This window comes from Myotis yumanensis, unplaced genomic scaffold (assembly GCF_028538775.1).
Source record: "Myotis yumanensis isolate MYYU_CA2020_CCGP unplaced genomic scaffold, mMyoYum1.0.hap1 SCAF_16, whole genome shotgun sequence".
In the NCBI taxonomy this organism is placed as follows: Eukaryota; Metazoa; Chordata; class Mammalia; order Chiroptera; family Vespertilionidae; genus Myotis; species Myotis yumanensis.
The window spans coordinates 44,317,088-44,330,738 of record NW_027223767.1 but is presented as its reverse complement, the minus strand read 5'-3'; the positions used below and the strand labels follow the sequence as shown (position 1 = coordinate 44,330,738).

Here is a 13,651-nt window from a genome sequence, read left to right as displayed (position 1 = left end):
ACCGGGCCTCTAGCTGTTAATAATCTTCACATTAAGTTCATAAATGCTCTTTGCACATGATCTTCCTTGGCCCTCACGACAATCGCCCTAAAGAATAAGTCGGACAGGTACACCTCAATTCCCATTTTACGGAAGAGGAAGATGAGGCTCAGCAGTTAAATGACTTTGTGAGGCAGAGCTTTCATTTCTCAGTAAGAGCGGAGGCTGGTGACCACATGTCCACGTCTGCCTCTAGCCCTGGATCATGTCTCCTGGTCTGGAATAAATATGAACAGCACCCCTCTCACTCTCAACAGGAATGATAATCATAAGGTCACCCAAACTTTGAGAGAAGAGAGCACCAGGCAGGCAAACTCGGGAGAGGCGGCCCAGAGGAGGTGATGGGTGAGAAGAGGGAGGCCGCAGCTCCCTTCCGCCTGGGCCCACCTGGATAAAAGTCAGCCCAGTGCTCTCAACCTCCGCTCCCTCCCCTCCCCAGCAAATGAGGAAACGGAGTTCGTTATTTTGCTGACCCACCCAATGGTCTGAGAATCAAACAGGCACATGAAAGGGTGTTAGCACATCCGAAAGGAAAAGAAACACTTTCTAGACTCCAAGGGCCTGGCTGATGCCTGCTCCAAGCTCAGCAAAGTTCTGATCTTCTGAGAGCTCCAAACGGCAACCCCCATAAGTCCAGGAACGTCAGCGGAGCCCCAGTTTAAGAACCATCCTGGGCCCGTGGAAAGACACCAGGCTCTGACTGTGCCCATGACGTCCAAATGAACGTGGGTGGAGGGGCCCAGGCCTAAGGACCCTGCCCACTGATCCAGGCCCTGCAAGCCAGGACTGCAGGATGACTAACTGAGGGTCCAGTCCAAAACTAAAGACAAGACACTTTCTCTGCTAGTTGATGTTTTGTTTTGTTTTTTTTCCTGAGCGCCCCTGCTCTCCCGATTGCGGTGAAAACCAAAGGTCTGACTCCACATGCTGCTCTCACATGACTCCACATCATGGCTAACTAGGGAGCATCAGGCTGTGAATGGAACAATCAACTCACCAGCCAGGGTCTATTTTTACAACATCTCCCATTTGTTGAGGGCCTATTCTGTGTCCTTAGATGCTTTATTCACCTTCCTTTCTCAGCCAGCCCAAGAAAAATGTTTATCATCATCCCCGTTTTACGGATGAGGAAACCAGGGCTCAAGAGATGGTTAAACGGTGGGTAAGTCAGAATCCAGTTCTAACATCAGATCCTTAATTCTCCACGAATACAGCTCCCTGTTCGAGGCTAACAATATTTTGTTCTTAAAACCAATGGAAACCTGTGCTCAATCCCATTAGTAATCAGAGAAGTGCAAGAGAACACCACAATGAGAAACCACTCCACACCATCAAAATGGTTAAGGTGAACAAGTCTAAGAATGCAGATCGAGGGGAACGCTCATCACTGTAGAGAGTACATCAGCACAGCTCCCTGGAAAACAGTTCAACATTAGCCGATAAGGTTGATGGAACACATCTAAGACCAGGCAATTCCACTCCACACTCACACTAGGAAAAAGAATGAGGATGTCTTTATTTATTAATTAATTATTCTATTTTGGGAGAGGGCCAGGGAGCATGCTGGGAGAAGGCAAGGAGGCATGCTGGGAGAAGGCCGGGGAGCATCTTGCATGACGATGTTCATAGCCTATGGAAATGATCCACATGCCCATCAACACCAGAATCAACAAAATCTGGCATAACCCTACAATGGAGTACTATACAGCAATGAAAAGGGATGAACACAAACGTGTAAATTTCTCTTTAAACCCAACTTTGCCCAGCAAGATATAAAAGTGTGCATGTTATATATAAAAAATCAGTTCGAAACAAAACTGTCGTTTCTAGAAATACATAGTTACATATTAACATTATAAAGGATAGCACCCACTTTCAAAAATTAAACTACAGAGTTGTCCAATGAGCCTGCCTCCAGGCCATTTGAGTCTGGGGCTGGAATTTTAATTGACTTCACTGTTTACCACTGCTTAGGCCCAGGCTCTAAAGACTGCAGCTAACCTAAGAATATAAGCAACTAATTATTTCTGTTTTGTGGAATTGTGAAGGATTTCTGCCTGGAACAAGGGTATCTCTGAGGTTTATGCCTTTATGGTCCTGTTGGCCAGGTCTGTATCTAATTGTACCCAGCACTTTCCTTCACTGACAAGGCATCACCTCTGCCTGTCATCTCCTCCAGCTGGTTCCTCGCAAATAAGTTAAATGTATGGTCGATGCTCACTGCATGAGAGATGTTTTTTAACTTTGAAAACTCTATTTCACAGGGGTGCAGGAATGTTCGGTTTCTTGACTTGCATCTTGAGTATACACAGAGCGGGTGACTGGGTGTTCTATTTCACAGACAAAAAATAAAACTGAAAGACATAACACTGTATACACAAAATCACTACACACGTAAATACGTAGGTAAATGAAAGCATAGCTCCTCTGCTTGAAGGCAGTGGCTCCCACAAAGGGGCCTCAGCTATGAGAGTTCCCCATCCATATAGCCATTACAGCTCACGGCCAAAGGCCAGGATTCTGAAAGGACAAATTCCACCCCATAGCATATGGCCCTGCCTCTCATCCCTTTAGGTACCTTTAATTGATGACACAATCACTCACCAGATGTATAACTTCCCAGTATCTTGCCTAAAATTTTCCCACACATTCTCCATACTAAACAATGGCCCAACTTTTTTTTTAAAAAGTTATTTATTTATTTAAAAGAGAGAGAGAGAGAGAAACATCAACTTGTTTCACTTGTATGTACCCAAAACCTCGGCGTATCCGTCAATGGTCCATCCAACTGAGCTACCCAGCCAGGGTGACAACGGTCTAACTTTTCAGCCAAACTTTACTCCATGTTCCTCAGCCACAAAATAGAAAGCAAACAGGCCTGCCTTTGAAGTAATAATAATGGACACTATTTATCGAATGCCAAGGACTAGACAGTTTCCTTGCGTCCACCTTTTAAGGTAGGGCCCGTGCTCCCGTTTTTACAGATGAGGAAACCGAGGCTCGGCGAGGCCCGCCCAGCTCTTGAATGCTAGAAGCTGGGTTTCTGCTCTCACTGGCTCTTTCCACCTCACCATCTTGCCTCTCAGCAGGACGGGTGACAGACCACACATATCGAAGCATTAACATCACCTGGGGAAAGCAGACACTCGTTTTTAAAATGCTCTCACTGGCCCTGGCCAGTTTGGCTCAGTGGATAGAGAGCGTCGGCCTGCAGACTGAAAGGTCCTGGGTTCGATTCTGGTCAAGGACACATGCCTGGGTTGCAGGCTCGATCCCCAGTCGGGTGCATGCAGGAGGCAGCCGATCAGTGATTCTCTCTCACCATTGATGTTTCTATCGCTCTCTCCCTCTCCCTTCCTCTCTGAAATCAATAAAAATATATTTAAAAAATAATAATAAAATAAAATGCTCTCACTGGTAAACCTAGTCTATTCCTCCAGGGAGGCAAATCATCTCTTTGCAAGATGGTCTGCCCTCTGGAAACAGCTAGGAGTCATTGGGTGCTGACCTGGCAACTGAGCGACAGGCTATATCCATGGATTCAAAACAAAAGGTGTGGCTCTAAACACCATCCTGCCCAAAACTCTTCTGGGTGTGGGACACAGCCAGGCTCGGCACCCTCTGATCTAGGCCTGAGGTTTTTTCCAGACTCTTAGGTGAAGGTTCTCACACTTCAGTGAGCACCAAAGTAGCCCAAGGACTGTGCTTAGAATGCTGGTGCCCACGCACCTCAGTAGGTGAACAGAAAATGCTGGTTCCCAAGGCCTGGCCAGAATGCTCAGTGGTTAGAGCACCGGCCCTCGAATCAAAGGGTGTCCCGGGTTTGATTCCTGGTCAAGGGCACATACCTGGGTTGCAGGTTTGATCCCCGGCCCCTGTTGGGGTATGTTTGGGAGAAAACCAATCGATGTGTCTCTTTCACATCAATGTGTGTGTGTTTTTTCTCTCTCCCTCTCAAAAAATAAATGGAAAAAATATCCTCCAGTAAGGATTTTTTTAATGCTGGTCCCTGGGTCCCACCCCTAGAGACACTGATTCGGGCAGCCTGGGGAGCAGGGCTGCGAGCCTGCATTTTCAATAAGCCTTCCCCGGGGATTCTAGTGCAGTCGGTGGGAGGCCCACATTTGACAGGCTCTGACTGCATTCACTAAGACCAAGTCTCCATCTTTGTGGTCACAACTCACACGTCCCAGCTAAAGCTGCAAAAGCAGAACCAGGTCAGGTTCAATTCCTCTCCCCACCTCAGAGCAGAGGACAATCAGCTAATTGCAGTCCTGTGGTTAATGATAAGATAGTTATCTGCTTAGGTGTGAATGTCTTGGCCACACTGAGTTCTATTACCAGGACTCCTGGGACAGTAACACCTCCAATAACTGGTCAGTGGGGGAGGGAAGAAGAGCAGGTACCATAGTCTGGATGTGGAATATTCTGGAAGCCTTCCAGAAAGGGAGGCTTGCTTTGTCATCACCCTGCCTCCCCATACACACACACACACACACACACACACACACACACTGGGCTTGTCATCACCCAGCCCCCCCCGCCCCCCCCCCCCCCACATACATATCTGGCTCAAACCCACAGGCTAGAACAGTGGTTCTCAACCTTCTGGCCCTTTAAATACAGTTCCTCATGTTGTGACCCAACCATAAAACTATTTTCGTTGCTACTTTATAACTGTAATGTTGCTACTGTTATGAATCGTGATGTAAATATCTGATATGCAGGATGGTCTTTGGTGACCCCTGTGAAAGGATCGTTCGATCACCAAAGGGGCCTCGATCCACAGGTTGAGAACCGCTGGGCTAGAAGCAATGAGTGAAGGTATTCGGAGATTAGGGTTATAGACGGGAGACAAGTATCAATGATAAAAGGCAAGAGTCTTCACAATGAAAAGCCAAAGAGGCTTAAGAGTCAAGATTCCAGCCCTAGCTGGTTTGGCTCAGTGGACAGAGAATCGGCCTGCAGACTGAAGGGTCCCAGGTTCAATTCCTGCCAAGGGCACATGCTTGGGTTGTGGGCTTGATCCCCAGTAGGAGACATGCAGGAGGCAGCCAACCAACGATTCTATCTCTCATCACTGATGTTTCTAACTCTTTCCCTCTCCCTTCCTCTCTGAAATCAATAAAGATATATTAAAAAAAAAAAAAAAAAAAAAGAGTTAAGATTCCAGCTTTGCCCGGCCAGCATGGCTCAGTAGTCGAGTGTGGTGATCTATGAACCAGGAGTTCACGGTTCGATTCCCATTCTGGGCACATGCCCGGGTTGTGGTCTCCATCCCCAGAGTGGGGTGTGCAGGAGGCAGCCGATCAATGATTCGCTCTCATCACTGATGTTTCTCTCTCCTTCTAACTTCCTCTCTAAAATCAATAAAAATATATTTAAAAAGAAAAGAACATAAGATAAAATTTACCATTAAAAAAAAAAAAGGTTCCAGCTTTGTGAGCCATTCCTGCTCTTCCCCATAATTCCCGCCCGCCCCCCTCCCCCCCACCTCCCTCCAGCTTCCCCCTGGTGAGCTCTAAGCTACACCCTCTGTCCCTCTTCTTTACCTCTGGCCAGGCCCTGACTTGAAGAGCAGCAACTGAGACAGACTTTTTGGGGGGAGGGCGTGGGATTCCAGCCCTGTGAGGCACGCCTTCCCAGCCCAAGGGAAGCCCTCCTTTCCCCAAGCCTCGAATTTCAAACTGCAGGTCAACAACCTAGTTGTGAAACCCATTCAGTGAAGTCTGCAACGAGCATCTTTACCAAATACAATAGAAAATATCTGAATGCCCTCCAGTAGTAAGGACTCTTCCATGAAAGTTTCGATTCTGTTTTCCCTCTAAATAAATAAGCAGGCCGGTTTGGGTAGGGGTCACGGTGTGGAATGTATTCCAGATGGCAGTTTGCAGTCAACGTTTGAAAGCCATGGTCTTGGGCACAGCTGTTCCTCGAGGCGTGGGCCCTGGCTCCTGACAGCCACCTGAGCCACTGTTGGAGCCCAGCCAAGCTCTAAGGGCGTCCTGACAACGAGGCCAGGGAGAAGGATGGGGAGCCCAGGGGTGGATGCCGGCTGGGCCACCTGAAACCCAGGCCCCCACAGCCTCGATCTCCAGTCCCTCAGCCCAGGGTGACACCGGGCAACACGCCAACCCCTTCCCGTTCCAGACATGAAGACGGCCGCTTGCCCAGTTCATTTGTAGGATCTCCTGGCCCAGCGGACGGGGCACTTCCTGCAGCTCCGTGCCCCACACCCCACGCACAGGGCTGCAGCCCAGATTCCGTGCTGAGGCTCACAGCAGCGCCCCACCCCCACATGCTCACAGCCCCCCAGACAGCCTCCCCACAAGCCCAAAGCCGCACGGGCTGCAGGTCTATGGCTCAGCCAAGCCGGAAACTGAGGCCTGTTCCCTGGCCACAGGTCTCAGGGGGCCCAGCCACCCACCGCCCACTCTCCACACCCAGCCTGGCCTCAGCACATACTGCTGACCATCCTGCGCCCAGGGGTGCAGGGCCAGCAGGCCGTGCTGGCTGGGGTTTTTACACAGGAAGGAAGAGTGAGCCACGGTGGGGGAGGAAGCTGAGGAGGGCGGAAATGACTGCAGTGTCAGCACCCAAAGGCAGACGGGGCGGCTGGCCCCTCCCCTCCCTGCCACCCAGTTCTGAAGTTTTGACCTTTGTGCTCAGACAAAACAGCCACTCTGGACCCTAACACCCACCAGCCAGGAAAAAACCCACGGAACTTCAGAGAGAGGGGCATGACTGAGCTAAACATAGGCCTCCCTGCACCCTCCCCAACGTACAGTCCATTTCTGCTCTGTGGGCAGAGGGAGAGTTTGGGGTACAAAGAAAAGGTATCTGTACCCCAAACCCTTCCCTTCCTTTCCCTCTGCTCAAGCAGCCGTCAGCAGGCCCGCCCACGGGCCCCATGCCAGGCTGGCAGGGGGGAGACGGCGAAGATGGGGGGCAGGTGGTGTGGCCCCACAGGGGCAGGGCAGCTTACGTTACTGATCTGGTCCTGGGTCTTCTTGATCCTCTGGAGTTCGGGCGTGTCCGCCACCACGCTGAAGCCCTTGCCCTTGTTCTTCTCGAACTCCTCCTTGTAGCGCACCTGGAGGACCAGACGGGAGAGGGGCCAGAGTCAAGCCAGGGGGACAGAAAGGGCCCCAGCCTGTGGCCACCTGAGGTAGCAACCCGCTAGGAGAGAGATCCTGACCAGAACTCCCCCTGTAGTGACATCCACCCCCCCAACTCAAAGCAGAAGTCTTAACTAAAAAATATTAAAATAAGGATGATAATCCATCAACACATATTCAGTGCATTCTGAGTGCCAAGTGCTTTCTACACGAACTGCCTCGTTTAAATCTTACCATATACTATTATTAGCTCCATTTTTGTTGTTGTTGTTAATCCTCACCCGAGGACATTTTTTCCATTGACTTTTAGAGAGCAAAGGGAGAGAAGGAATGGGAGGGAGGGAAGGAGAGAGAGAAACATTGGTGTGAGAGACACACCTCAATTGGTTGCCTACCGCACACGCTCCAACCGGGGCTGGGGATCGAACCTGCAACCCAGGTACATGCCCTTGACCCGCATTCGAACCACGACCCTTCAGTGCATGCTCTAACCACTGAGAAACACTGGCCAGGGCTATTAACTCCATTTCAAGTAAGGAAACTGAGCCACAGAGACACAGAGTCCATGCCCAAGGTCACACAGCTTAGCAGCAAAAGTCCAGAGCCACCAAAATGCAAAGCCTCATCTGCCTGACTCCTGACGCTTCCCCGCCCACCCCTCCTCCCACACAGCTATCGGAAGGAGGCTCTTCCCACAGCTCCGCAGCCTGCCCCAGCCCTCACCCTCGCCAGGATGTGGCCCTGCCCGTCGAGGTCGAGAGCCCAGGGGAGTTTCTGAGTGACCAGTTAAGTGAGGGCTGTGCCAAGGGACAAAGTTGGTGCCCAGAGAGGAGGGCAGGGAGACAGCCACTCGGAAGACTCGATCAATGAGCCTTTGACGGGCTCTGGCGGCTTCCTGGAGCCGGCTTCTGGGGTCAGCGCCACAGGAAAGGATGAAATTGTTGGGGGACAGACAGCACTTCACAACAGGGCGCCACGCCACCCCACCACTGCCCTCCTCTCTTGGGAATCCCATGGATCCTCCAAGAGAGGGACTCAAGTCAGACAGCAGAAAGGACTTCCCAAACACTCGAGGCATTGAAATAATGAGGATTCTCTTGTCCTCGCCTGGTGGTTTAAAGAGCAGAATGGAGGCTGAAAATGCCCATGAGGCGGAGAACTGCTCCTTGGCTTCCAGGGACTTCCCTGTGCACCCCCGCAGCCAGCTGTCCCAAACCCCACCAGCTGCCTGGATTTCCTCCACGGGGGCTGCCCTGTCCTGGAAGGTCAGCCCAGGACATGAGGCCCAGGACCCTGGCCGTTTCCAGGATGACGAGCCCAGGCAGCTCCCGGCATGGAATCATCTGGCCACAGTGCCGAGCTGCACTATGACCCAACCGGCCACACATGTTTGCAGCCACGGCCACACCTGTCAGTTCCTCTGTACCCTGCCCACCCCCCAGCTCAGGCGTCCTTGTTTGTCCCCTAGCGCCCCAACTCATCCGTCCACGGGCTTCTTCCTAAAAGGTTCCAGAAATTCCTTTGTTTTGCTCCAGACTGAAAACAAAGGCCTGGACAGAAAAATTAACAATGATAAAGCTACCAACCCACCCAGGGGCCCAGAACTGCCCGGCCTCGGCCCATCCGGGAAGACCTGGGCTAGCGTGGTGCCTCTTAGTTGGGGTGGGGAGCAGAAACGCTCTGAGAAGCGGGCAGCAGGGCAGGTAAGGCACTTAGAGCCAGAACAATGTAGCTCTGGATACAGAAGCCCCAAATGCAAGGCCTCTGACTTTGGTTTGCTCACCTGTAAAAGGGTTATCATAGGGATCATGGGGAGGGGGCTTCCTATCCCCAAGGCAAAGTGCCAGAGGGAGCTGGTACTAGCACAGGCTCAGCCTCCATCTGCCAAGTGACCTTGGGCAAATGACGTGACCTTTTGGGCCTCGGTTTACAAATCTGTGAAAGGGGACAATCATACCACCCGTCCCGATCAATGGTGCAGATGGTAGACAGTTGCTCTACAGCAGCCAACACATTGTGGAGCACGCGGCCGGGCTCACCACACTCTGATAAGGGCAGTTGTGAAAGTGCTTTGTCAACGCTGAAGTGCTGAACAAATGCCAGTTCCCCACTCCTTCCTCCACTTCCTGGCCTGGCAAGGGCCAGGCCCCTAATCCAGGGGAATAATTGCCATGGCGACACGGTGGTGACATCAGCGGGTTCCCAGCGAGTTCCCCTGCTGGGGAGGGTAATTCATTCACTCCTGGCCCAGGGGGTCCCGAGAGGGCAGGGCTGGGATGGAGTCCGCGCTGAGAAAGGGCAGAGGCCTGGGCTCAGCACCACTTTGCTGTGTCCCTAGACAAGTCAGCCCCCCTTTCAAGAGACTAGTTAGCTGATTCCTAAAAGCCCTCCACGCTCTGGAATTTGTGACCATTTTTAAGTACCTGTGGCCTTAGCTACGGAGAATGGAGGTGGGGAAGGTTCTCTGAAAGGCTGTTAGGTGTTGGAGTGGGTGAGAGGTAAAGAGCGAGGAGCCAGGAGTGTGGGGGGCTCTGCCTGGAGCCCCTCCTCAGGGCTCCTTGTCACCCACTCAGGAGTGTTCCCCGCATCTGGGATGGCTCACCAGGATGCAATGAGGGTCTCTGGGGAGGAAAGGACCTGCCCAAGTTCACTCAGCCCAGCTGTTGGACAGGAGACTACGTGCTGTGACTGGACGACTCTCTGCCTGGGAGGCGCCTGGGCCTCGCGTCCTGGAAACAAACCCCCAAGGCAGGGCCAGGACTGATGCCTGAGGCTCCTCAAGCCCAGACAACCACCACCATGCAACTCTGCTTTCTATATGAGGATGTGTTCAGTCTTCTCCCAGGGTCTATCCTGTTCATCACTATTCCCGCAAACAGCAGGTACCAAGAAAGATCTGTCGAGTAAATGATGAATGAATTGAATGGAGACACAAACTTTCCAAACATGCAGCACAGTTTGGAAAAAACTGCCTTTACTGACCCAACGTAAGAGGAAAGATCGGGACTTTAAAAAATTCACTGAAGCCCTGACCGGTTTGGCTCAGGGGACAGAGCGTTGGCCTGCAGACTCAAGGGTCCTAGGTTCGATTCCGGTCAAGGGCATGTACCTTGGTTGCGGGCACATCCCCAGTAGGGGGTGTGCAGGAGGCAGCTGATCGATGTTTCTCTCTCATCGATGTTTCTAACTCTCTATCCCTCTCCCTTCCTCTCTGTAAAAAAATCAATAAAATATATTTTTTAACAATTCATTTAAAAAAATATAATACCAACAATTTTACCACTTATTTTGTGCCCACTACCTGCTGGGCCCATGTACTATGTAACCCACTCCCCTCTAACAAAAAAAGAAGTCAGGTTTGAAATTCGACACACACAGAAGGGGAGGAGACCCGATGAGAAAGGTCGGTGCTGGACGAGGGCAGCAGGTCCCTGTCTGTGCCTCGGATGCATCATGCCCAAGTTCCCTTCCCTCTCCTTCCCAGGACAATAGGAATGCAAGCTGCTATTGAGTGCTGACTGTATACCAGAACTGTCCCCAATGCCTGCTGTATACTAACATCCTCACAGCAACCTTTGGAGAGAGACTACCTATAGGTAATCCCCATTTTACAGGTAAGGCACTCAGGCTCGGACACTTGAAATAACGAGCCCAGGGTCACAGTAGCTAATAGTGGGACATCCAGGAGGTCACCTCTGGCCATCGGCTCAGGACACAGATATGCTATCTGAGGTCACTGGGTCCAACAGAAGGGAGTAGGGACCCTGCTCCAGGGCAGGCCTGGGGCTCTCCTGTCCCCCTGGGCAAGTCCTGGAGGTATGACAATGAGAGGGAAAATGAGAGACATTCTCTCTGCACTTCTGCCTGGGCTCAGGGGCTACACAGACATCCCCAGCTCAGCCCCACCCCAAAGCTGTTGCCTCCCTTCAGCCTGGGGTGGGGGTTGGGAGAGCTGCCAGTTCCCTGCCTCAGCCCAGCCGTGTCTGGACCACCCCGAGGGAAGGCTCCAGGTGCCCCAGACACCCGAAGAACCATTTGGGGAACCCATCTGGAGACGGGAAAAGAAAGTTGAAATAGCACAGGCAGCTTCCCGGGGACTGAGAAGGGCTGAGGCACACGGATGCCCGTCCAGGAAGGGCCCCTGGAGAGAGCCCAGCTGATGCCCTGCGGGGGGTGGGGCAGGGTAAGCAGAGGAGGCTCCCACTTCCCTTCCCGCCAGCCGCAGGCGGCTAGAGCAGGCCCTGCCCCCACAGCGGCCACAGGAACCAGACCTGTCACCACCCCCAGCCAGGCCAGCTCAGCCCTTCCAAGCCTCAGAGCAGCAGGCCCAGCCCCCACCTGTAGGCAACTGGGGTTTGCTGTCCCCATTTTACCAGGGGAGGTGAGCAGCCAGCTCCCACCACACAGCTGGGGGCAGGAGAGGGGCCTGCAAAGAGGGCAGGTCCTGCCTCCACCCTCTGCTACCCCAGCCCCAGCCCCTCAGGAGCCCAGCTACAGGAGGTTAGAGCTATGCCCCCAATGCCAAGCCCTAACGCCCAGGGCTCCCACCCGCCCGTCACAGCAGAAAGAGGGTGAGCTCAGGTCCCTCAGCTCCACCTGATCCCCAGCCCAGCTCTAAGCCTCTCAAATTATGTCTGTGAGACTAAAAGCTTTCACCTGAATCACCAGGGCAGTCAAAACACAGATTCCTGGGCCCCATCCAGCCCCTTGGGTGCATTCTAACAAGGCCCCAGTCCCTTCTGGTGCATCCTGCCGGCTGAGAGCATGGGGCTGGGGGCCACAGCAGGCTGCGGAACTGCTCTGAGCAAAGGGCTTGAAATCTGCATCTGGGCAAGTAGCATGGCCTCTCCAAACCTCAGTGTTCCCATCTGTACAATGGGGACAGCAAGAGTCCCTCCATCAGCTGGCTGTGAGGATTAGAGGAGGTCAAGGCCTGGACCTACCGCAGAGTGATGGCCGTTCTCATGACTGCCCCAGCCTGCCTCAGAGTCAGGAGGCCTGGAACCCGGATGACTCAGGAGGGCCTCTGGGGAGCAAGGGGTTCCCCTCAGGGATTGGATTCCAGGGACAAAAAAAGACCTGAAGCCAAGCTTTTTGTGAGACCAACAAAGGCTGGGGAATTAGTGCGGTTTGAATTTCTCCTCCTGAGAGTCTGGCCGTGTGCGTCTCCCCTGCCTCCACCTGAGGGTGTGCACACACACCCTCACCCCTGGACCGGCACCGTTCCCCGCTCCCCGCCCACACCTCTTCCTCCAGGTTCCTCAGGGCTCTGACTGCCTCTCTCCTTTTTTTTCTTTTTAATATATTGTTATTGATTCCGGAGAGGAAGGAGGAGGGAGAGAGACAGAAACATGAATGATGAGAGAGGATCCTCGGGACATGGCTACAGAGGCTGGGCTGGTAACCTCAGACCGGCATGAGCCTGGAGAGGTGAGTTCCCTCCTTTGAGGGTGGGGGTGAGTGGGGAGGAGCTTCGGGGGCCCCACGTGAGATTTCCCAGAGCAGAAGGAGTCAGACACCGACACCTCTCCAACCCAGTTTAGGGAAGAAGGGGGGCAGCTCTCCCCTCCTTTGATCAAGTCAGGAAATATGAAGTAACAGGGCTGGGGGCAGGGAGACCCGGCAAGTGCCAGGATGTCAGCAGCTTGGCCTTGCTGAGTAACCCCAGCGGGAAGGAGCCCTTGCCAAACGCAGGGGTTACGACAGCCCTCCCTCCCCGCCAGGCCCCCGCACCAGCCCGCCCCTCACCTGACTCTGGAGCTCGCTCTGTTGCTTGAGGCGGAGATTTTCAGGGGTGTCAGCCACCATAGTGAAGGACTGCTTGGGGTAGTGTCTGCAGGACAGAAAAGAACAAGTGGAGGTCACTCTGGGGAAAGGGCAGGAACCTCTGGGCTTCTCACAGACCCCTGACTCTCTCCTGGCTGCTACCTCTGACCCGCGGGCAGGTCCTGCCCCTGCCCTCGGAGCAGGACCAGTGTCCACCAGCCACAAAGAGGGAGGCAAGGGTCGCTCAGACTCAGCCTGAGCAGAACTGAGAGACACAAATGGCTTGAGTGGCTGGCGGGCCATGGAGAACTAACCTGAGCCAAAGGGAGGCCATAGGGACACCCTGAGGGTGGCAGATCACCCTTGTTTGGGGATAATCCATGCCTGAGGAGTCTACCGACCAGGGAAGTCAAGGGCGTTGGGCCAGAAGGGGGCGGAGATGAGGATGGGGTCAGGACAAAGCTTTCAGCTAAAACCAGAAATGGAGGCCAACCAAGGAGAGGAAGGTCAGGAGGGATACGGAGCCCGAAATGAAGGGGAAAGGGACATGCATATCCAGGGGGGCTTCCTGGAGGAAGAGGAGGAAAAAGGAGGAGGAAGAGGCAGTGAGAGAAAGTGCACACATCCAGAGTGGTATTTCAAAGGGCCAACAAGGTCCAACCTAAGGGAGTACAGATGAGAGATCAGCCTGATGCCAGAAAAGAGGCCACCCCCCCCTCGGGCGACAG

The 13,651-nt window shown here is 53.1% G+C and overlaps 1 protein-coding gene across 1 annotated transcript in view; it reads right to left on the bottom strand.

Annotated features, from left to right (window-relative positions):
• Nucleotides 1–13,651, bottom strand: part of LASP1 (LIM and SH3 protein 1) — a 40,048-nt gene that overhangs the window by 10,491 nt on the left and 15,906 nt on the right. Inside the window, exons 3-4 of the mRNA XM_070395289.1 lie at nucleotides 12,906–12,990; nucleotides 7,025–7,132 (exon numbers count right to left, since the gene is read on the bottom strand). Coding sequence (XP_070251390.1) covers nucleotides 7,025–7,132; nucleotides 12,906–12,990 — 193 coding nt within the window. The remainder of the gene's footprint in view (nucleotides 1–7,024; nucleotides 7,133–12,905; nucleotides 12,991–13,651) is intronic.